General features: G+C 37.1%; 2 protein-coding genes across 7 annotated transcripts in view; one reads left to right on the top strand and one right to left on the bottom strand.

Moving 5' to 3' along the window:
• The window catches only part of ITFG1 (integrin alpha FG-GAP repeat containing 1), an 87,691-nt gene extending 82,038 nt beyond the window's left edge, over positions 1–5,653 (bottom strand). The window contains exons 1-3 of one of the 2 annotated variants that reach the window (XM_050904054.1): positions 5,521–5,653; positions 1,777–1,849; positions 754–899 (exon numbers count right to left, since the gene is read on the bottom strand). In XM_050904054.1, coding sequence (XP_050760011.1) covers positions 754–899; positions 1,777–1,781 — 151 coding nt within the window. In that variant the 5' untranslated portion in view covers positions 1,782–1,849; positions 5,521–5,653. Of the gene's footprint in view, positions 1–753; positions 900–1,776; positions 1,850–5,520 lie in introns of those variants that run through there. The other variant, XM_050904053.1, reaches the window with a different exon arrangement.
• A 299-nt stretch (positions 5,654–5,952) lies between these two features.
• The window catches only part of PHKB (phosphorylase kinase regulatory subunit beta), an 83,688-nt gene continuing 64,803 nt past the window's right edge, over positions 5,953–24,837 (top strand). For 2 of the 5 annotated variants that reach the window (XM_050903857.1, XM_050903854.1), the window contains exons 1-5: positions 5,953–6,062; positions 15,127–15,216; positions 17,344–17,482; positions 20,320–20,419; positions 23,617–23,724. In XM_050903857.1, the coding sequence (XP_050759814.1) occupies positions 5,972–6,062; positions 15,127–15,216; positions 17,344–17,482; positions 20,320–20,419; positions 23,617–23,724 (528 nt within the window). In that variant the 5' untranslated portion in view covers positions 5,953–5,971. Of the gene's footprint in view, positions 6,063–8,717; positions 8,813–13,074; positions 13,093–15,126; positions 15,217–17,343; positions 17,483–20,319; positions 20,420–23,616; positions 23,725–24,837 lie in introns of all 5 variants that reach the window. The other 3 variants (XM_050903858.1, XM_050903855.1, XM_050903856.1) reach the window with 3 other exon arrangements.

A 24,837-nucleotide genomic window follows, 5' to 3' on the forward strand; every position in this document is an offset into this window, starting at 1 on the left:
TTGTAATAGTGATTATTCTTCAGTCATTTTTGCGGACTTAAGAGTATCTTCTTTTGCTTTTCTGTCCTTCTTCAAACCCTAAACTCTTCCCAAAACCCTTTCCTAGCAACAGAAAAGGGAATAGACTTCAAGAGTTCACACAGTCCATGACTCTACCCAAAGACAGAATCAGCTATACCTAGAACACTGCTAAAAGACTCTTGAAAACTTGATTCTAAAGTTCTTGAAGATTTCCAGTGATAGAGACTCTAGCAACCTCTCTCCCAGAACCTACTTTAGTGTATCACTGTCTTTAAAGAATTTGGTTTAACAGAAATAAGAGTGTTATATTACTGTTGGTAAGTTTAGGTATGGTATTTTGAAAGTTTATGCACTAAACTTTACACCAGGTTCTCAGTGTATTTTAAATTCAAGATAAGTCTTTTGAGATAATTTTTGTGAAGCTCACATGCGTAATGGGGAAGCCATGAGAAGTAGCTCTTCAGTTGGTAGGTTACTGTCAAACTATAATATTGTTTAGTTATGTCTGTTGCATGATATAACACAAGAGTTTTAGCTTTGTTCTCTTTCATTAATTATTAAATACAATTTAACAGCAAGATAACATATGGGTATGAAGCTGAGTAGCTGCCAATCCCTATTCTAGTTGTAAAAACAATCACTACACTGTAAAATGAGTTATAACTTTCTTACAATACTTTGAAATATTAAAAAGTCTAACAATCTTATTACTAAGCAGTCTCAGCAACTCACCTAATGTTTGGTTGTGCCCCCAGAAAATAAACACTGAAAGTTCATCTCTGCCATGATTTTGTGCCCGGGTAGTCAGGAGGACATCCATTTGTGAATCACCATCATAATCTCCAGGAACTACACTGGTTATGGTAACACTGAGAGATCTAGAATTAAAAACAAACAAAAAACCTCACACGCAAATAATTGTACAAATATGTGCATGAAAACTGAAAGTACTTGTGTGTTCGAAGGCTTGCCTTTTCATCCCAGTTATTATTAGTTGGTCCAATACAATATTATCCTTCAGGAACCTGGCTTTTTATAAAGTCCTTAGCCATTGCAAAAGTAACTTTAAATCAAGCATTCTGCAGGCTGTCTTCCTCTAAGGAAGGATGACATTTTTAACTCTAAACTGCAGCTAACAGGCATTCTTCAGCCATATCCTGTTTGTTAATGCCATCTAGACTTCATTAAATCCCTTCATTTGTTGTAGAGCCAATCCTCAAAAATGTGTTTCAGAGAGCAGGATCTTTTGGTTGCATTCCAAGAGCAAGACCATAAAGCAACAGACCAGTTTAAGTAGCAGGAGTCAGACAGATAGCTAGATCTTTTTAAAGACAACATCATCTCCTCCTATCTTCTGCCAAGTCTTACCACTCCTCTCTACATGCGTTCTTGGTTACCTACTCAGAGACTCTGCTTTACACACACAAACATGGATGATTCTGTTAAGAGTTAAAAGCAGATCATTTCTAATGCACTAAACAAATTAGCTCCTTCCAAGATAAGGAAAAATAAAAGTATATAGAACTATAGAAGATGAACCTGAGCTATAACAACAATTTAACTTTTAACAGACATGCTATCAGTAAGCCTTATTCATAAGCAATAACATATCCTGTAATACTATTATGGTTAAAACACAGTCAAATAGATAACAACAGCACAGACAATTCTAGTGATGTTCCCACTGACTGCAGAGATTCACTTTCAAGAAAAATGGCCACTTACATTGTTTCACCATTGAATATCAATACTTACTTCATTGGTAACTTAACACGGGGCTTAAAGTAGGGTTCCTTTTGGTCAGCCAAAAAGATAATCAACTCATTTCCTGCAAAATCAAGTAAGACGATGAATAACAGAGGAGGATTGTAAATGGTTTATATACAAAAACAACATTTAAAAAGCTATGCCACAAATAGTTATTCCTCACAGTAGCAAAAACCTTGAAAGACTTCCCATACAACTACTTCCTCCTCATTCAAAAGGAAGCAAAAGGAGCACTTCTTCAATACAACCTATAAATCTAATTGCATCTCAAAGGAATGCTTATATCAAGAATCTTCTTTGGGGCTTAGTGTTAGACCTTTCTCTCTGCTATTGTTATCACATCACTTAAAATAAAACTTCCTATAACAAGTTAAGAAACATTACATGTAGAAAAGTATTAGGCATCAGTTCCATACAAATAATTAAAGCTTAAAAGCTAACTCAGATGAATTCTTTTAACACTGTCTCTGACATAGCAGGATCTCATACAGCTTTCCCAAGTCGGCTGACAAAAGCACTTTAAGTGAAACTCACTGAAGTAACCTGGTTCCCTGCAGCATTTCCTCATTTAGAGGCAATGATACAAGCCACTATCATTTAATTATTTCAGGAAGATCTAAATAAAAGCGCATGTTTTATGTTGCACAAAGAATTGAAATTTGGGGGGTGGGGTGGAATTAACCTGAATGATGAAATGTATTTTCAGTCAGCAAACCACAATACACATGCACTTACTTCTGCAAGTAAAATAACAATTCACAGCTAAAGAAGAAAATACAATTTTTTTACTCATCCTTTATTACGTTTGTTTTCTGCATTCTCCAAGAAACTCACCTGTAGCATCTCAAACTGCAAGAACTAGGTTACCTAATGGAAAATAATTCTATGGCTCCAAACTCGAGCTACCATAGTATATTTCGAGAGCATCATTCTGTGGCAAAGTTCACAGCTGTGAAATAGCAGAATACAAGCTTCCTGGCTATGAAAAAAAAGATAACTGCCATAAACGTATTTGCCAAGGAGAATATGCCAAAAACCGAGTAAATGAAAACAAACCCTTTCAAAATGGATAGGGGTGACTACTGCAGTCCCATCTGGCAAGCTAATAAAGCCTGGGCTGCACTACACATTCACAGATGATTGAAAAAGTTGGCACACAGTAAGGTGAAGAAGCCTGCTGGCTGGTTAAGCTTTTGATAATAAAGCTGTGGGTTGACTGCTAAAACTTGTAATTCTGATTTCACACTATAGACTTTCACCTGCCTTTTTATCATCTATGTGGTAAAGTAATGATGATGAAGAAGAATCAAATGTGTTTTTACGCATACCAGGTTCCAAGTCAATTACACCACTCAGAAATGACATTTTATGGTCACTAAAGATAGATTTATGAAAGTTTCAGCTCAGTGCTCATCAATAGTCAAAACAAGCTGACTACTGGAAATTATTAGATGAAGAGAAAACAAAATCACTATGCCACTACATCAATCCATAGTGCACGCATCCTAGATGCTGTTTGCAGTTCTTGATGTCTCATCTCAAAAAGAATACAGAAGGAAGGAAAAAAGTACATAGGAGGGTGTGAAAAAAAGGAACAGTTTCCATATCAACAATTACATAGATTAGAGGCCTTCAGTCCGAACATCTGAGTGAGGATACCGCAGAAGTTTTCAAAATTCCCCAATGAAATGCAGAAGGTGAATAAGGGAATGATCACTCGCTGCCCTGAACTATTAGAAGAGGCATCAAACACAACTAGAAGGTGGTAGGTTGAACAAGCAAACAGCATAAGCTTCCCCACTTATCCCTGTTTTGTGCATAGACTTACAAAACAGGTAAGTGTAGGCACAATTCCATTTATTCATATATTTTTAGTTTCAAAAATTGACTAAACCCAGGGTCCACTGGTAATTTTGAATTGTTCTTGCAACAAGATACTTCTGGATCTAGATTACCTCTTATGTTTAGCTAGTTTACCCTCTCTTACAAAGCTCTGAGTACAAACTGATTTTTCTTTCATGTATCTGAGCATATGGAACATTACTCTCATTCAACTGAAGTAATTCAAGATCAGAACAGTAATATAAATCCAGCAACAGGCCCAAGACATCATCCCCCTTTCCTTATTAAGGGTCAGGACTATTAGGACTGGGCTTCTTTACCAGATCATTGTTCCTCAAAGTCTAGTATTATCTCCAATGCTCACTTCTTCAGCACTATTTAGAATTGGCTACCATTTATTCTACTACTTAGAATTCTACTATTTAGAATTGGCTATTAGTTTTTTTTTTTTTAGAAGGTATTCCCTAAATTTTTCAAGCTACTTTTTGTCAAGACTTAAATTATGAAAAATAATGTTTTCAGGTAGGTTATTTCAGGCTGATTTTTACAGAAAGTATCAAGTAGGAAAACTACAGCAAGTGCCGCTGTGCAGAAGCAAAGAAGAAACCATGAGTCTCGTTTCTAAAACTTTTAACTATTCACATTTTTACATGCATTCCTCAAAGATAAGAAAATAAAAATTAAATCTCTTATCACTGACGTTCATTTTAAATCTAATCTTTCCATGCATTTTTTCAGTAGATGAGCCAGTGGACCTTTTTCAAGGAGCCATGCATTTAAATATCTCAACTAGATGGGAAATTTGCTCACGTTTTACTGAAGCCACTTATAGAAACATTTCGGAGATTGAAGCAATAAAAAAGGTGAATTTGAGAATAAATTTATTATCTTAATGTGTACCTTCAAGCGAGTGAAATAATCCAAGATTAACATCCGCAAATAACACTGACCACTGATAAGCTCTGATTTGGGGTCCCCCCATATCTGAAGCCTAAACAGAAACTCATAGCAGATGACAGCTGTGTGGAACAAATTTATCTAGCCTTCCACTTTAACATAATGTTCAAGGTAGGATAACGTGCAATTTATCCTCTTTACAGCTGTAAAATGTTCATCTCTGTTTCCCAAAATATTGTGAAAGCAGGAGCGAAAAACCAAGTTGCGACCATTCACTCTGTAGGACAACATCTTTAGATTATTTCACAACCATAAATTCAAATTTAAAGTACTTCTTGCCCTATATGAAGCCATATTTTAGTGCAAGTTGCAAGTATCTTTTTCCATACAGAAAATATCTCAGGAGCAAAGCAAATGTCAGTTTTAGTCTTGAAAATAATTTTATTGTTTGCTACGCTCACCCTCAGCAATACTGCAAGCAGACCCGAACACTGAACGCTATGCTTGAGAAGACAAGGCGAAGAACAAGCAGCTAGTAAGTCAGGGAATCCGAGCACATCTCGAGTTGGAAGGGACCCATAAGGATCATCGAGTCCCACTCCCTGCTCCTCGCAGGACAACTCCCACCGGGAAAGCCTTTCCCTACCCACCAAGAACCGAGAAAGCATCTGTCAAACAAGCAACGGGCGCCTCTTCAAGAACACACTCCAACAAGGGACGCCGAGGCAGAACGGCACCCCGGAGGCCCCGCCGGTGCCCGCCGGGCCGCACCGCGGCCGTTTGTAGCTGCCCGCCTACCCCGGTCCCCCGCTAAGCCCTGAAACGTAACCAGGAACACGCCGCCGCGACAGGCGCTCCTAACGCCGGCAGGGAAAACCCCCACAGCGCTCCTTGGGGACTCCTGCGACAGCGCCCAGCCGGCTGCGCTCCCGCCCTCCTCCAGACCGACGCCGGTAACGACGGCGGCCCCGCTCCCGCCCCCGGCGCACTCACCGCCTCGCAGCACGAACAGGTCCGTCTGCTTGTCCGAGTTGAAGTCGCCGAAGGCCGCTAGGGTCCCGTAGGCCTCCGCCCCGAAGAGCTGGGCGGTGACGTTCTGCAGGGCCTCGCCGGGCCCCGCCAGGGCCAGCAGCAGGCACAGCCCGAGCCAGCGGCGGCAACCCCCCATCCCGCAGCGGCGCGGCCTAGCTCCCCGCCGCGGCCGTCTCCCCCCCGGCATCACTTACGGCAGCGCAGGGGTGTGCCCGGCACAACAGCCGGCTCGCTTCCGGGACTGACCCGGCGGCTTTGCGACAACGGCGTGACGGCCTGCGCGAATCTCTTTACGGCTGGCGTGGGTAACCGGGTGGAGATCACCGCCTGGCTCGTTCGCTGCGGCGCCGGTGAGGCGAGGGCAGGTGTCCTGGCCAGAGCGGAGTGACGGGAGCGGCGGATCCTCGTCGGGATGGCGGCGGCAGCAGCGGCCCCTGCGGCGGCCCATATGGCTGATGTGAGCTGGAAGATGCTGGAGCTGCGGGCTCGCTGTAAACGTTCAGGTCTGACCTCTTGGCTTGCCCGAGGGGAGCTCCGGGGCTCCCTCTGCTCGCCACCGCCTCTCCCTTTCTTCACTAACTGCCCCGTCCCCGCTCTCCTCGCCTTCCCTTTGCCCCGCCACCCTCCCCGCGCTCTTGCCCGACGTCGTCCCTGTGGCTGTTTTCGCCCCCCCGCCCCGCGGCTCGCCGTGTCACTCGCCGCCGGCCCTGCCGCGGCCCTGCCCGGCCGCTGCCGCCCTGCCGCGCACCTGTCGGCAGCGCGCGCGGGCCCTCCCCAACGGTCCCTCCACGCGGGCGCGGGGGGCTCTTCCCGCCTCTCGCTGCGCGGCGGGTACAGCTGTAATCCTTTCACGGGAGCTGTACAGGGCAGTCTGGTTTTCCGCTGGTGCAGGGCCCTCGCGCGCTGTTCTAACATGGGTGTCCTTGGCGAGGCAGAGTTTCAGGTGTCATTTGGCAGCACGGTTGTAAAGGTAGTTGCTCCTGGCAGTGTTGCTGCGTGCAGTTTCATAAAGCTGTCGAACGGATGAAGTATTTTAAAATTGCAGGCACTTGTACAAAAGCACTAGCTTTTGCCAAGTTTCACTTGGATAACATGAGAATTTCTTGTTCTGAACTTGGACTGCGTGGCAGCTACGTTCTGGCCTGAATGAAAGGATGATGTTTACCGAGTTGGCTTGAATTTCCAAAGTTCAAAAAACCCGATTTTTAAATTATTTTTCTAAATAAAATACAGTCTTAGTAGGGCTTTAATTATTAATGTTCTAATGGAAACAGTTTTCCAGATGATCCCTGTGGTGTTTATTTATATGTCATATGTGCTTGTAAAGCTCAATCATTATTTCCTTATTTGCATATTTGATTGATTCTATTGTGGTAATGACTGATGAGACAGTATGAAAAGAAAACGGGGCTTTATGGGGGCTCTCATAAAGAGAACTGATTGCTTAAAGACTGGTCTGATTCACATGGCTTTAAAAATTCTACTTATGTATAGTATTAATTTGCAAAATACCATGATTAAGACTGTCCAGTAAATGAGTTGTTACTTTGTGGCCAATTATGAATACACGGTACTGTTATCTGAAAATTGATTTACAAAAGTAGCCGTAGAGCTCTACAAAATAAAGTCTGGAACCTGCATGTTTGGAGTATGTGAATCCTGAGTCACAAGGCAGCATGCTAACTTTGGGATTCCCATGCGGATTCAGGCCCTGTGACTGTAGAAGGCATTTGGATGATTTTAAATACTTGAGTTTTTCTTAACTGCTGCTGCCTTCTATTTTTTTGTTAAGTGTATAAGAAAGTGTCTTCTGTGCCAATGACAGATTATTATTGCAGGTCACTTCCTTCTTTTCCAGTTCATAGAGATTTTGTCATTTATATAGTAACTGAAGAAATTTGTTTGCTCAAAAAATACAGATGATTTTAGTTGCAATACTTTTCTGGTAAAAGAGTTGATTTAAAAATAAAATTTTATCTATAATCTTTCAGGTAACATTCTTATCTAAAAATGAGAATCATGTTCTTGTTTCTCAAATTTACTCCTGCATCTTTATAAGTATGTTGAAATTTGTGTAACTTCAGAGGTTTTATACTTCCTTTCTGGCACTGTCAGAAAGAGAAATGGTTGGTATAGTCATTGAAAGCGGCTGAGACTCCCCCATATTGTTCTGAATTGGCTGAGGTGTATGCTTGAGAGTCCCAGTTTACAAACAGTACTGTTTGTTTTGGGTTTTTTTTAGTATGATGCTTGGAGTAAGATAGAGCCAACATGGAGTATAGACACGTGCATGAAATGCACGAGTGATTCATGTTTTATAGCTGACAGCAAAGTATCATTTAAGACCCTATCCTGTAGGAGGTAATCCGTATCTTCATGTTTATGTATATTAAATTATGAATTAAATTTTTGCCAGTAAAACCAAATTTCATTGAGAATTTTTTCTTTCCCTTCCTTAAGCAATAAAATACTCTTTCATTCGTTCCTACTGTGATAATTAACAGTTAGGAGCAGATTATAAATGTATTCAGTAGTTGGCCAGTCTGCAACCCTGAAATATTGGTTACTTTAGAAAACATAAACTACTTCAAAGATTTGGAAAAACTTGTCATCATAGTTACAAACAGTATTTTCTTATTTTACATTCCAAACTGGAAGATGTTCTACTTCAAATAACTAAGATATTCAGTACCATATATGTGACTGCAAGAAACGTCCTAGTGTAAATTCCACATGGGATAAAAGCAGCACTATGCATAAGCAGAATTTTAGCTCCCTATGCTTACTATTACTTAACATTTAATATGCACGAGTTAAATCAGTATTTTTAGTTAATCTTGAAATATATCAGATAGATTTTATTCAGCACCTTTTGTCGTTAGTAGCAAGTTTCCTATTGAATAACAAAGCTACTGTCTAATGTCCAAAAGATGGACTTTGTGTAGACTGTGTCATTTTATTCAGATAAGTTTTATGGAAGTAAAAGCAAAATAAAACCAATTTTTAGGGTAGAAGAGGGAAACATAAAATGTAATGAAACTTTACTACCCTTTGTGCTGTGCACTCTGTCGTGCTAATAACTCCACTAACATTGCTTTCACTTAATTTAATGCTGGTTGCCTTTAACATTTACTAAACAATTTTGAAAATTACTGTAGCTTAGCCTGAGACGTTTGTGATTAGCTGCACCGATTTGAAATGGCCAATTTGGATGATGACAGAACCTCCTCTGCGCATGCTTTTTTTAAATTTGGTAAGTGTGCAGTTCTGTGTTTTGTTTTTATTTGTGGCTATTTAACTCAAAAAATAATTGTGTGTTTTGTGTTTCATGCAATGTTTTGTGCTAGCAGTTTTTTAGCACTGTACAGTAGAACTTAAAATTTGAGCTCTTTTAGTGAAAATTTCTGAAAATTGGAATCTACTTAGATTGAAATCTACTGTTCAGATCTTCCTGTTTTGTTTGTGTTTTGTGTTCTTGTAAGTATCTCTCAGTGTAACAATCTCTGAACTGAAATTTCTCTTTTAAGATGATGGTCATGTGAAAGGTGCACTAAGAACGGTGTCTAGAATTAACTCCTAAAAAAACCCAACATGACTGGTTTAGAGAAAAGAAGTAAAATTTCCAGTCAGTCAGTCATTGTTCAAAAGCTTGACTTTTGGAAATTAAGTGGAAGCAAAATAAAGCCCCCTGGCACAGCTTCTCTTTAGGTACAACAGAAGCTAGAATATATGAAGTTGTCAAGACCATTACTGATTTAGCTCAATATATTTTGAAAAGAGTTTGACTGGAACAAATGTGTTCATATGTGAAGCTAGCTGATGGGGAAAACTGTATAGGACTCTTGTTTAGTCTGTGTTGAAACACAGAAGCAGTACAAGTGCTAGTGAGAGTGACCAGGTAAGGGGATTTCAGCTGTCTCTTGCCACAACTGAGTCACTTGAACTACCCTGCCCTACCTGTGGCATTTCTGTTTTGCCTCTCTTAATGTCAAAGGACATGTGAAATGTTGACGTTGTAATAAAAAAAATACTCTTTCCTACTTATTATATTGATACTTGATGTTTCTGTTGTTATGATGCAAAATGAACATTTTTAGTAGTTTTAGGAACTACTGTTTTGTGTTCTCAGAAATGGCAATGACTGCCTTGAATATCCTGAATGGTTTCCTGCCTTGCTTGTAGCATTTACAAGGCTTGTGTGGCAGACTTTGGCATTTTGGTGTATTTTGGTTATGTGAAGCTCCTGTGTACTGGCATGACGGTCAGTGTTTTATTTCTGGTGTTCAGTAACTTCCGTGTGTTGTTAATTACAGTAAACCCTGAAATCAGTAATTTCTGTTAAGTAGAATATGCTGTAAAGAGAAGTCACTTCAGATGATTAGGAAATAGAGGAAGAAAAAAATAAATCGGTACATATTTTTTCTTTTTCTATGAAATTCTAATTTAATTATACGCACAGTCTAACACATGATTTTTCTTGATAAATGATAGTTGAAAAGTTTTGTTGCTTTAAAACTATTTAAATGAAACTATTACAAGATTTTACTCATTTTTACCTGTGTTGTTATAATCACTCAACCTAGGTAACACTTTGTACCTTGTGTTTACTCCTGTTTATTCAGATAGAGGAATACCTTAATACTTTTTTCTTCTTCCTCCCCAGCCCCTCTCCTGGGGTTTCCTTACCATGTTTTCATGGAATTGTAGAACAGTTCAGTTTGGAAGGGATGTTAGGAGGTCACCTACTCCAACCTCTTGCTCAAAGCAGGGTCAGCTATGAGATCATAGTTTCTTCCTGTATGTAGTGATTAAAAATCCTCACCTGCAACAGCACAGTTGGTACATGTTAAGTTCATAGAATCGGAGTTCAGATATTTACATATGTGAGAAGTGAATTTTCCTTCTAGTAGAAGTGCTTCTGGAAATTATATTCTGATATCACCTTGCTCAGCTACATGGGTTTGGAGTTAAAAGCAGATGTATTTCATGGCAGACGACTATTAGAATAAACTGTATTGTATCCAACAGTGTTTCTCTCCAGTACTGTATTAAGTCTGAGTTCAGGAGAGATTGCAGGAGAAGTCTCGAGGGAAAGGAAATGTGATGTTGGGAGGATATGATTTGTTCATATGATATAATTTCTGAAACTTTACTATGTGAAGAAAATCCTCTTTGGTCCCAATGACTTCTGTAATGTGAAGATGTCATTGCCCATAGTAATACTGGGTAATGAAAGTTACTGTGATCTCAGATCCAGAACTTGTTTGTGTCTCAAGTGTTGGATTACATCCAGAACTAGTGTTGCATTAAAGGACTGTGGTCAGTTTTTATTCTCATCAAATCTAGAAAGAAATCTGGTATTCTCATCTTTTTTTTTCTGTGGTCTGTGCTGATTTAATTATGCAAGTAAACATTTTCTTTTGTTCTTCTGGCATGTGAAATGTTGGAAATAAAATTCTTGCCATGTTGCTTCCATTTGTTTGTGATTAAACTTCGGAGAGGTGTGTGTTTGGTTGTTTGGGGTTTTTTAATTCTGTACTTTGAAAAATTTGAATAATCAGTCCTTGTTGAAATATGCAAATCTTTATCCATCGACTAGGTCCAGAATTCCATTCTGATGCCTATTTGTCTTTAATATCTGCAATTGCTGCCATCTTCAAGGATGTGTGGGTGTTCAAAGCTTCTGTATATACGAATTTGGGAGCAGGGTTTCAAAATGTTGGCCGTAGCTTTTAAATCTAAACATTTAGGCAGTTTATAGCTCTTCCCTGATGAGCAATTAATGCTAATCTCAAGTATAACTGGAATAAAAATGAAGTGGATGGGAAAGTACTTTAACATCAGGATGACATAATATTCTCAGCCTCCAGAGGTTGTATATACATAAGTATTTACACTGTTAATAGCTTACCTCAGAGAACTTCCCTTAATTTCCTTCAGTTTTGTATTCTGCTTAGAAGAGATAATTAAATTGTAAGTTTTTCCTGGAATTGTTGTGCATTTGAGTTTCATCTGCTGGATAATGTTTTCTTATAGTTTCCACGTCTTAGCTAAGTCAGAAATATCTTGTCTGTTTATGACTTTAGTTCTACAGTAGTAATTGATGTCTCTGTTATCAGTTATTGGGCTGTTTCAGATTTCTTCCTGTTGTCTAATACTTTGAAAGGAAATGACTCTCCTTTTTAGTAATTCTTCAACTTGAAGAATGGTGGACTCATGTTACTCTGGAACCTGTAGGTGGTAGGAAATGAAAGGGGATTAATTTTCATTCAAAATATGGATATAGTGTATTTAGTGCAATATCTGAAGACAAACAGGGATTTAATTGGACTTGGGATAAAGATTTTGAGTGCTCTCTTATCAGACATTAAATATATTAATGCAGGAAGCAACACTTTGATTTCCTATCTGTGTGGTTTTTTAGTGATTTTGAAGTAGTTACTGACTTGCAGCAATCCAATTCTGATGTAAGGAAATAATGGGCATACTTCGTTCTTTGTGGAAGAAAATCTGAACTACCATGTACCCTTTTTAAATGTTGTATGGGGTTGTTACACCGGTATGCAGCTGAAGAAATACTAAATCAACAAAATATTTTTTTATATTCCTTCCTAGCATATCTACTTATTTACCTAAAATAAAACTCACACTGTATGGTTACAATGAAATGAGATATTTATGAAAAATAGTATTTGAAATTAATGTCCTCATTCCGTTTCTTCTGAATGCTAACATACAAACTGAGAACTCAAGGGTACTATTTGCATATGTCATTCTTTTATGTTTAAGTGTTGCAGTCTTGCTGCTGTGATTTTTTTCAGTTTGAAAACCTATTTTAAATATGTAATTGAAAATAGCTTTCTATGGCAGGTTTTTGTCTTGCTGAAATGAACTATTAAATAGATTTTGGAAGAGAGTATAGATGGGCTTTTTTTAGCTGTCCTAAAAATAGCTTCCACTGGCTTATGGTCTCACTACAAAACCACATGGAAGGAGCAGCTAGCTTCATGTTTGTCCTGTCTGTTTCTTGCTTTTGGTTAGGTTGTGATAACTAATGAAACATGATTTACCTGGACAGGATTTGTCCAGCAGAATGCTATAGACACCCAAGCAAAACATAAACTATATAGATGCTAATGAGGAATTAATGAGGAGTATGTGGAAAACTTTGATTTTGAGTGTTCCTTTAAACAAGTTCTCCTACTTGTAGTAGGAGTAATTTTAAGGAATACTTTCAAGGCATAAAACTTTACTTTTTGTCAGTTTTCTTGAACTTTGAATTCACTTCACCTTTTTGTTTCATCAACAGTCTACTTTGGCTGCCTTAATTTATTTCTGCTAGTGAAGTTTCAAACATCTAAAAGAAAATAATTTGTAGATGGTGATGCTTGACATTTTCATGCTCTTTATTCTGTTCAGTCATCTTTCTGCACAAAGTTGAAATCTTTGAATGCTCTGAGATAGAATATGCTTTTTGTTCATGATAACTTTATTTTGTTTCTCTGTTGGCCACAGAGGGTCACAGATTGTCTGGTAAGTATGTAAATTAGAACAATTTTATTTTAGAAACTTTTGACTTGTGTGTGTAAGTGTGTGTGCCTGTGAATACTCAACTGTTTTTCATGGTGCAGTACTGGGGTTAACAGTCTGCAAGAAATAGACATTCTGAACCATTTCACACACAAAGAACAGTGTACTATGTATGTGTTATACAGTTAACAAATCTAAGAGTAAGAATCTTTATTTTGCCTTTGAAAATCTAGTAAGTGAATATTTCTCATAAATTCGCTACTGTTAATGCAATAAGTGGCTTACTGAAGATATTTTCCTATGCATATTCTGTCCTGCTTTCACTGAATCACCTTATAAAATTACAATTACTGCAGGTCGCAGTGTTGCGTACTTTTGCAAAATAACTGAATTAATAATATCACAATATAAATTACGAATCTTCTCATGGACAGGGATTCCTAGGCAAAAAGAAGTAGAAAAATAAAATTGCTTTGAAATATTGATTTAAATTGGTTCAGAATGTTGATTTTTAAACAGAAGATACAAAAGGTGTGATATATTACAAGTTTTTCTTTTCCATTACAGAACAACTTCATTTCTTTTAGCTTTGTTTTTTTTAGGCAACTCAGCTAAATTGGCCCCTCTGTGCTTCCCTCTCAGGCCCTCTCCCCACATGCACATGCTGTTTGTGACTTAACCTCTCTCAATGAGGAAAGGAAAGGCTGTAGGGGAAGCTCAGATGTGTTTGTAAACGTCACCGGAGAATCCATGCACAACAGACCCACAGGAGTCTGCTCAAGGAGGGGTGGGTTTTTTTAACTACTATGATTGCAAAGCAAAAGTAATACTAATCTGGGGGGGTGAGGTTTGAGTTCTTTAGAGGCAAGGAACATTTTCCAGTCTCTCCACCAAAGGACTTGAATAATAAAGCTTCTGTCACCACTCCACACACATTTCGTTTGGATGAGAGTCCGGTGTATGGACAATCTCCTGTCTAATGCTTGGATATGTGCTGGGAGTGTGAAAGAGGCAACTTGAATAGGAGCACTCTGCTGCATCCTGCCAGAACTGCTTGGCTGGCTGGGCTTCCCTGGCAATTCATTTCTCTGAGCTTTTCAGAAGGACAGTGTGCAGTCCGGAAAGGGGAAATTCTCATTCTTCCTGTTATCAAATGGCTCTGTGGGAGATCTTGCCATCCAGAGCACTGAATAAAGCCAAAGTGATTTATGGAAGGACAGCAGTATGTTACTCTAAAATTAGAAGTTGGAAATGGTTTCCCCAGTAATTTTTAAGAAATTGTGTCTTTCTGATAGGTAGCTCATGTCAGCTATCAGGAAAATGGACTTTTCAGGTGCAAATAGGGAAGCAGTCAGTATGTGGGACACTGAGAAGGAAAGATGTGGATTTGATAGTATTGTATTTCTCTGGAATATAGGTAATTAGGGGCCTTTATCTGTTGGATAGGTTGTTTAAGCTTTGGTAGTATGTGAGAACAAGCTAACCCTTTTTTTTTTGTTCAAGACCTGAAATCAGCTAGGCTTATTGTGGTGGAGGGTGAAAACAGGGTTAGGATAGGTAAACCATTAATAGTGTTGTACATGTTCACCATTTTAGAAGGCAGGTAGGGAAGTAATAGTTAAATTTGGGCTACTTTTGTCCCGCTTCCTTCTGTTTTTCTACATACCTTTAGGAATTCTGTCTGTAGCATACTTAACTTCTAAGAAAATGTTCCTAGACAATTCTTAACATTTAATAGGCTGTCTTCAATAATTAAACTATACATTTATGTAGCATTTGCTGTAGCTGAATATCTACAAGGCATTGGAGATCCAGATGGAGGTCTTGTTTGTGTGGACAGGTACTGTAGAAGAACGTGTATAGAAATCTATTCTCTGAGATTATAGAAATTACAACTTTTTTTGTTTGAATTGAAATTTGATAAATTGTGCTTTTGTATAACAAACAGGAAAAAATCATACTGCAGTAATTTTTAGCAATAGTAGAATTATGAAGCTAATTCTGATCTTGATTTTGTTTTCTCTCTTCTTATTTTAGGTTCAATTTATGAGCCACTTAAAAGTATTAACCTTCCAAAACCAGAGGGGGGAAGTCTGTGGGATAAATTAGATCATTATTACAGAATTGGTAAGTTAGTAATTGTTCCTGCCATGAAAGATTTGCAGTGTAACTTAAATATTTACAGTTATGGTTATGACAGTAATTAGCTTTGTCTTAAAATAATATCTGCAGTCTTTAATAAGGATTTTTATTTTCTGAGTGGTGAAGGGTTCTGTCATTACAATTCCTCATAAGATTCCTGTGATAATACAATGCATGTATTTGGGTATTTCATACATTGCTTGAAAAATCATGACCTGTAAATAGTGTTCAAAATTATCATCTGCATTTGTCAAATGGTAGAATAGATTCTGAGTTGCACCTGATGGTCTTGGATGGGGAGGGGTAAAGGTAATCTGCTGACAGGTTTTGATGCTTGAACTAACCCAGATATGAATTAGAATTGATATTTACATGTGAAGTATCATTGCTACATTATTCCTACTTGAGGATGGTTTCCTACATTTCTGCTGGGAGTTTGAAAGGCACAAAAACTGGAGGCCTGAATTACACTTCTTGCTGAAAATGAAAACATATATTGGAAATCCAGTCCAGCTGTAAGACTGAATTTAGAATTATTTTGCATGAAGTGGTAGCTTAGTATTGTGGCATTAGGCAGATACAGCTGAGGAAACATTTAAATGGGAAAAAGCTTTCTTGTAGTACTTATAACAGTGTGACAGGTGATCAGTGAGAAGTTAATTTGTGTTATTAATGGTGCCATAATGTATTTTTGTGCTGAAATTTTATCTGTTAGCTAACTTATTTTAAGCCAACTTTAGTGTTTTTCTTTTCATTATGAGATCATTTTAAGCCAAAACCATACACATTAAAGCAGCTGTGGTTTATTTTGATTGTTCTGGGTTTTGGAGGCTTTGTATTATAATAAAGTCCTACCTGTATTCTAAGATCAGGGGTTTTTAATGGCTGTGCAATTGACTGTTTAAAATTTAAGTTTTAGTCAGGCAAGGGTATAGAATAGTGAACAATTTTTCCATCATTCTAAAAATGTGGGATGAAACTCCCTTCATTTAAATCGCTTTTTGAAGTGAAATCTGTGAGTTGTGCCTGGTCTATCCGTAGATGTGTTGCTTTTTGTAGATGCATTGCTTTTATCTTTCTTGTAGAGGAGATGACTGTTCAATTTAATTTTAACGCTTGGCGGCAGCAAATCTGTGGTGGTGCAAGCAGTCCGCTGCCTCAGTAAAAATTTACTATTGAATTTATACTTCATTTTAGAATAATCTATATTGACTTTTTCAGGTAACATTTTATCAAAGTTCTTGTTATAAGGTATTAAGCCACTGAATAATATAATGCAAAAAGCTGTAAAACCCTGTAATTTTCTTTTAAAATACTTCACTTCTAATACATAGAGAATAAAGAGGCTTTTTAAAATTGATGCTTGATAACATTCTGGAAAAAAACCTGCCTTCTTGTCTTATAATGGACAGGTTATTGTTAGAAGGGTCATGTTCAAGGACATTAAGCTCAGTTTCAATCTTGTAGCACACTGGTTATTATACAATTTTAGGAAAACAACTCACAAAATGCGAAATATTAAAGTACAAAAAGAATGAAAGTAATATTTAGTATTTTTTCTAATTCAGTTTTGACAACTTGAAAATTCCTGTCTTGTTCTATTTTTATGTCAAGGTACTGAGTTAAATAATTGTAGTCATCCTTTCTCCTTACTTACTCATTCCTTTCCTTTTTAAAAAATATTGATACAATTATGTGGCCTAAGTTAAAAATTTTAATTTTTATGAATGTAGAGTTCTGCAGAGTTTAACTGTTTAAATTATTTGAGGAGGCAGTTGCATACTGTAGCCTCCCCCCCCTTTGTTTTTCCATAAAAGGGAAATTACTGGGTTGCATTGTAGAGATTCTGTACGGAGTGAGTGGTACTAGAACAGAGCTATATAAATAGTTCTGAATACTGATTTTTTTGTAAAAAGGTCTAATTTGACTGAAAAAACAATGTAACAAAAATTTTTTTGTGTGTCTTTCTCCTTACCTTTCTTTCTCTTCTGTTTTATGTTGTGCATGCTCTAACAGGTTGTTCACATCTTGATTTATTCCTGAAAATCTGTGTAGAAACTGGAAGAAACATAAGTGTTGTTAATGCCATTTTTTCTTTTTTCCTTCTTCCAGTTAAGTCAACGTTGCTGCTTCATCAAAGCCCAACCACAGGTCTGTTTCCTACAAAGACATATGGGGATAACCGAAAGGCAAAAGTACATGACAGTCTTTACTGTGCTGCATGTGCCTGGGCATTAGCCCTTGCTTACAGGTGAATAATTTCTAAACTCACATCTCTGCCATGTTACATTCTTTCTGTTATATAGTTCCCCAGGAATGTTTTAAAAGATGAAGCTTTATCAAAAATACTTTTGTAAACCCATAGAGATGGTACATGTTTCCAAATCTCAATAAAAATATTTATGTAGCTACTAGGTTAAAAAATGTCACTCTGCTTTTGGTAAGTAAACATGTTTTCCTATAATTTAATTGGTACCAATATTCTGAAACAGAGGAATTAACGCATGCTATTAAAAATAAAGGTTATTGTGGCAAACTGTACTCAAGGAATACTGCTCATTTTAAATGTAGTAGGAGAGTTCAGAGGAGAAGCAGGCTTGTTGCAGGTAGTAACAATCAGAGTACTCGCGGGAGACTGAATCCTTGAATGCTGAGAAATATATATTTGGGAAATAATAGTGACTGTCTTCCTCGCTAGGTACAAAGGCTGGGCAGTCTCAGTTGTTAGGTCTTCTTATTTTCTGTTTCATCCATTTTCACTGTTGACTCATTAGAGAAGTAGGTTAGGAATTTGTGTGGTGTAGTATGACCTTAAGAACTATGGGAGAGTTACCTCCCATAATAAATTATTCATAATTCCCTCTCCTTTAGGTCAAATAACTATGGAAATTGCTTTCTGAGATTTAGTATTCCTTGTTTCCAACCTTGCTACCCCAGCCACCCAGGAAAACAGAGACAGAGGTGATGATAACTCGAGTGCAGATATTGAATAATTTATTCTTTTTAGTAATCAACTTCTTGTATTGAGGTAGTGATCAAATTCTTGGACAAAATTCTAGTATATTTTACATAAGAAAGGCCAGAAATAATATGAGGAGCTACTGTTGAAGTAAAGATGATCTACTTAGCAGATAAAAAGTTTTGAGTTTCTTTTTTGTCTCCATTTATTGCTTTAGATTCTATACCTCTGACATCAATCTGAAGAAACAGTTATTAAAATTGTCTTCTAGGAAATGTTGTTACAAAATGATGCTTTTTGAAAGAGAAGACGTATGGAGATCTGTGTTTACTTCTGGAGATGCCATGCCTGAGATCTAATGGGTTTCAAAATTTTGAGAAACTAGCAAAAATTATAAGGAAGTTAACATTCAGAATGTGTAATTATTACTTTCATTTCTTATATTGAAATATTTGCATCTTTCTTTTAATTCCTCTTTCTGTTGGTGAAATAAAAGCATTTGAAAACAAAAATATAGAAAAAAATTTAGAAGGAAGAATGAAACGGGCAGGGGTGATTGTTTTGAATTTTCAGGAACTCATAGAAGAGAGCATGGCATAATGTTGCCCGAGTTACTCAGTCTTTAATTTCCAATATGTAGAATCATAGAAGATGATATATGAAACTTGTTGCAGGTAGAAGGAAGGGCAAAGTGGCAAGATAAATAGTTTGTGTTACTTCCAGTTATGCTCAGAACAGGGCCCTGAACTTCAGGTGCTGTGCAACAAATTTTCTTTGATGCGCAAAGGTTGATGGTTGAAATTAAGTGAACAGCTAAAATCTGAAATGAGCCAAGATACGAGACTCATGTGGAAGGCTGCATTATCTACCACATGCAGATCAGTGTGCTTGACTCATGCCAGTGCTGCTGTTCGCTTTCATAAAAGCTAAATTTCTTGAGAGCATGTTAAGAAAACAAATGCTGCTGTTGTGAATAGAGGAAAAATGTTGTAACATGAAAACTTCAGAGCTTTTACATCTGCTTCTTATTGCTCTTTGGATTTATGATAAAGTTGAGAAAAAATCCTACTGCTTAAAAAATTCTTAACCTATTAATTTTGCATTATCTAGTTTTATTCATTGTGGGGTTGCTTTTTCCCCCCTTTTTTCAACTTTGTAATTGAAAGCAAGTACATTTCTTGTATCTAAGATTATTATTTAAATAGCATGATTTCTGGATGTGTATGATTTTTGAAGTTATCACTGCTTTCCTAATTTTCAGTGTAGGTAGCAGAACCTCAGCATAAACTACTAACATGTAAAGTATGGTGGAAAAGGATATGCTTTGTTTGCAGTGTAGTTATCATCCACTTACCTGTAATCAAATTAGTAACAGCTGTAAAGTGCACTGAGAAATAGCAGTGAGCATATTATGCTGTTTTGCATATTTGTATCAGAGACATGTTGTTGTAAGTTACAAATATGTAAGAAAACATTATTTTCACCCTGAAAGGCTCAAGCAAAAATTGAGAACTGGAAAAGACAGAACACCTGAATGCAATGATCAAAGTTGTTTACACACAGTACCTTTTATTTGTTAAAATAACTTGGGATTTGGCATTGGTTTTAATATATGTTTAGTAATATAGTAATTGTGAGTGTTGTTTGATTTCACGGTGTAAAAATACTAAGGTATCTTGAAACACATTTCTGGACGTTCGGAGTAGTGAACTTTCAGTCTTGTATGCACAGCTGTAGTTTATTGACATCATCAGGAAAGTGACTGCTTGATTATGAATGGCAGGTATTTTGTAGAGTTAAAGAGAAAATGCCTTTGTGTTTTGGATCTCTCAAGGAACACAGAACGGTGGCTTGCAATGTTATAATATCAACAAGTTTTGGGTTTTTTTTCTTTTTAAATTTTGAAATAGGAATGTTTGTGTAAGTTGCAACATACATTTTTTAGTTTATTTAATTTTTTTTTATTAAGGAAGGATGGGTAGGGCTATAAATATGTTGATATGAGTGTGGGCACCACTATACAACAGTGTTAGTTAAATACTTAATATTCAAAACCACTGTGTCCTTTTTTACTCCCCGCCCCCCCAATGCATTTCCAATTTGTTTTATGAGTTATCTCTCTTACCCAGGCGTATTGATGATGACAAGGGAAGGACTCATGAACTGGAGCATTCTGCTATAAAGTGTATGAGAGGAATCCTCTACTGCTACATGCGTCAGGCCGATAAGGTAAAACACTGTAGTGTGGACACAAGCACTCACTTAATTCTAAGGGATTAATTAAACTGTGAAAACTAACTTCTAAATATAGATAAAATTCAAAAGGGGAATGCAGTATTACTGTGTGGCCCAGCTAAGAACAGCTGCTTCATTATTGTCAGGTCGCAGCATTGTTTTAGGGTGTAGAAGACACAAGCATTTTGTGAAGTAAACTGCAGGGTATACTTGAAACTTCTTTGGGTTCCTTTTGCAGTTATTTATCCCATTTAAACATTAGACCATTAGTCATTGGGGTGTTTTTTTATGTCTTTTTAGTGCTTAAAAGGAAAGATGTATGATTTCTTTTGGCTAAGGCCGGAGAGTTTTGTTTGCACTGTTAACTTGGTTATTGCATTTGCAGTTGTTCTCCTTACCTAGGTGATCATTTTGATTATTTTGCTTCGTTTCTTTAGCAGCCACTTTCCAGTATTCTTTGACCTAATGATGTAAATTGAGAAGGGCAGCAGCCCAAAATGAATAAGGAAACAGAGTAGTTTACTTATGTTATAATACGGTTGATTTATTCAGCCTGTCATCCTCTTGTGAGTATACCCTGAATATTTTTGAATATTCAGGGCTTCTCTGTATTGAAATTTAGATGTAGTGGATTAATTTTGCATAGTGGTTAGCAGTAATTCTACAGGTAGTTAAATATCCGTATTCCATGTGATTATTTTAAGTTTCATGTCCCTGACTTTTAACGGTATTATTAAAAATAATTTTCATGTTACCACATAGCTTCCATCTCTTCTAAGCACACAAACTGAAATGTAAAGTCTGTAGGCATGTGATATCAGTAATAATAATAATAAGCAAATAAAAAGTATTGCCAGTTGTATTTATGCTGACATGATATTTTTTTCTCAGTTTTCTTAGTCTGTATCTTTGTAGTCTCATATCTTTAAATGATCTTGACCTAAACTGATCTTGTTACATTTGAGCTGTTGTTTTTCTTTGACATGCAGGGGTTTGTTTTGAGGATGATGAGTGCAGATATGAATAATGAGCATTAAATTAACACAAGTGTCACACTGCTGACATACTGGTTGTCAGTTTTTGCCTTGATTACTATAAATGCTTTCTCTTCCTACAGTGTAGTAATAAACAGCCTCCAGTACCTAACAGACATAAGTCAAACTGGACTTTATTCTGAGAGACTGTGTATGTGCTGTTGTCATGTAGAAGGAAGATATTTTTTATTAATATGAATTATATATGCCCAAGGCGTGACTTGAATAGATGATGCTGCTTGTGACAAAAATTGTAGATGTTATATTCTGTTGCTAATGAACATATAAGTTATGACCTAAAATGTATCGAATGTATTCATGGACTAGACATGATAACTCCACAAAATAGTATTCACTTGCTTGCTTCTGGGGCACATGCTATATGCTATGTATGATTTCTTGGTAGAGAATGTCCCATAAAAATAAAATCAGTGTTGAAAATGTTGTGAAATGTGGACCAGGTACTGGCAATGATGGTTAGAAAATTCGAAAACTGTTTGTTGGAGAGCATAGCATGACTTGAGGAGTTATGAAGAAGGATCTTCTTTTGTTACCTTCATTCTTTTCTTTGTGAATTTGATTTCCTTTCTCTGCCCTATTGGCAGCTCTCTGACAGTCCAGATTGTTTTCTCAAATGGTTTTGTAAGGTAGCAGACATTGTATTTTGCAATGAAAAAGGAATCAAAACTACTTTAAAACCACCATAGTTCCTATTTCGCTCCTTTGTTGTTAACCTCTTGTATTAGTAATTCATCTTACTGCATTCCATCTCCATCATAAGAGATTTTGTGTCATAGAGGCTCATTCTGAGGTCCAATGATAGTGTCCATGAATAAAAAGTCATTTTAATCTGGGGTACTATTTTTCCTGTCTATGATCTTTATGTTTTCTTTTCAAGCTATCAGCTTTGCCTTCTAGTATCTGTAAACATTTCACTGTGCATCTGAGTGTCACAAACTGTGCTCAGCAAAATAAATCTTTGTTTTCCCATGTACTCTTTTATACTAGATATTCTTAGCTCTTGCAGCTTTTTGTTACATGATCTACACATGGGAATTTCTGAACACTTTTGTAGGTCTATAACCCAGAAGGCTTAAAAATTAATAAGAATTTCTTTTTTGTTTTAAAACCTTTGTCACATTGTCAAATGGTACAACAATAATTATTAAATTTTATGGATCATTATTCATAAAAATTATTTAAACCATTGTTCCCAACATAAATTTTGGACTCTTGCACTCCATCCAGTAAGAGCTTTAAACTAGGAATGGTGAGGGAGAGAGAGGGTGCTCAACAGTCAAGTGAGGAAGTGGTGGATGGGGTAGGCAAGCAAAGGGCCTGGGGTGATGTGAACAAAAGGCACATAGCATTAACTGAAGTGGAGTTGTCCCAAGCGTACGTGTGGAAATTAGGAGGTACCTATGGAACAGCATTATGGAGAAGAAAGCTCTCATACCCTTTCTGGGAAATCGGCATACTTGGATGCCTCTCAGAAATGCCCGTACACTAATGCATGCAGCATGGGGAACAAAAAGGAGGAATTAGAAGTATGTGTGCAGCTCCAGGGCTATGATGTCATGGGATCACCGAGGCATGGTAGGATAGCTCAAGTGACTGGAACACTGTGATGGATGGATACAGGCTCTTTAGGACAGGCCGGGAAGGTGAGGAGGGGAGTTGCCCCATATGTGAGAGAGTAGCTGGAATTCATGGTATTCTGCTAGGGAAGGGTGGTGAGCTAGCTGAGAGCTTATGGGTCAGGATTCTATATGTACATTTCAGATCTGTGAATTCAAGGTAGGTGTGGTATGCTTCAACGTGCTTTCTGCTAAGATTTCAGCTCCAGTAAAATGAGGTGGTGTTTGTCCAGAAGATGAAAGTGACCAAGCATCTGTAGCTATCTATTACAGATATTTTTTCTACCAAACCCGAAGAGATTAGATAGATGGGTTGAATATTTATATTCTTTAAGTATATGTATACTTTAAGTATGTATAAAATAGTTTTTGATAAGTTTCAGTAACTGTTGTTTATAATGTTTACATAGGGGTCATATCAAGAAATTTTGAAATACTTGAGTTATATAGTGAATTTGTGGTTGCCAAACATACTGAAATTATTGACTTTGATTTTGTTTTGCCTTTAATTCATCTTTAGGTTCAGCGATTTAAGCAAGACCCCAAACCATCTGAATGTCTTCATTCTGTTTTCAGTGCACACACTGGAGATGAGGTCTTCTCCCATAAGGAATATGGTCACCTTCAGGTAAAATATGCATGTGTGTGTAAATGAAAGTTTGGATGATTTTAAGTAATGTTATTGTTGTCTCCATTCTTTCATGATGCAGCTGTCTCAGTTTTTTTAGATTTGTGTTAGATGTGTTGTACTTGATAAAATTGAGATTCCTTCTGCATCTTTTGGTGAAAAAGACAGTTTTGAAATACAACTCAGTGCTATGGTTTGGTCAGAAGGTACTGAAATAACTGTGGGATTTGTGGAGGTAGATGGTTGTTTGTTTATGAAGTTGCTTCTTTTTGAGACCAACAGATGGCTGTCAATAAATAATCCTGGCAAAAAAATGTTGAAGTAGTCAGTAAAGTAAAAGGTTTCGTGTAATCTTACATTGAATATTATATTTTTCATTAACGTTCCCAGCTTAATTTTCCATAAGTCTGAGCAATTCTTATTCATAGTAAAGATTTAATGTACACTGTCAACAGCTTTGTCTAGTTACAAATTGTTGTTCAGTATTTTGTGTAGTGGTTCCTAGTCAGATTCATTGCATAATTGATTGTTTTATTGTCTTTTATTTTCCAAAGTGTTTACTCTTTTTTTTCCCTTCTCTTTACCTTCAGACCCTTTTTTGCATTCATGACCTTGTTCTTTTGCATTCCATAACTCCGCATACTCTTTTTAGTTCAGAAATTGCTAGTGAAATTATTCAGAAGTGACAGTAGGTTGATAATTATTTAATTTCATGGTGACAACATCACTTAAGTAGTTTGTACAGTAAATGTGTTGAATTCAGAAAATGTATGTTCTGAGAAAAATGATTTGTGGAGTTATTCTAAGTTAGCATTTTGGGCTTCTGTGTGAAGCTTCCTGAAAATACACATCTTTTATCTGCAGGAGGAGACAATAATTTTGGGACATTGGGAGCACTGTATGATAGTTCAAAGTCTGTTTTTTGTGGCAACTCAACCCTTCCCATAAACATGAATGCACATTCCCTTCTGTCATCAGCAAATCTTCAAAAGTAGAGGGTTTTCAGCTCTGTGGAGACAACAGAAAACAGAGTAACTGAGGTGGTTCAGTTGGGAAGAATGAAATATATTATGTAGCTGGTCTGCCGTTACTGCTGTACTTGGTGCTTTTCAG

Source organism: Gymnogyps californianus, chromosome 12 (genome assembly GCF_018139145.2).
Source record: "Gymnogyps californianus isolate 813 chromosome 12, ASM1813914v2, whole genome shotgun sequence".
In the NCBI taxonomy this organism is placed as follows: domain Eukaryota; kingdom Metazoa; phylum Chordata; class Aves; order Accipitriformes; family Cathartidae; genus Gymnogyps; species Gymnogyps californianus.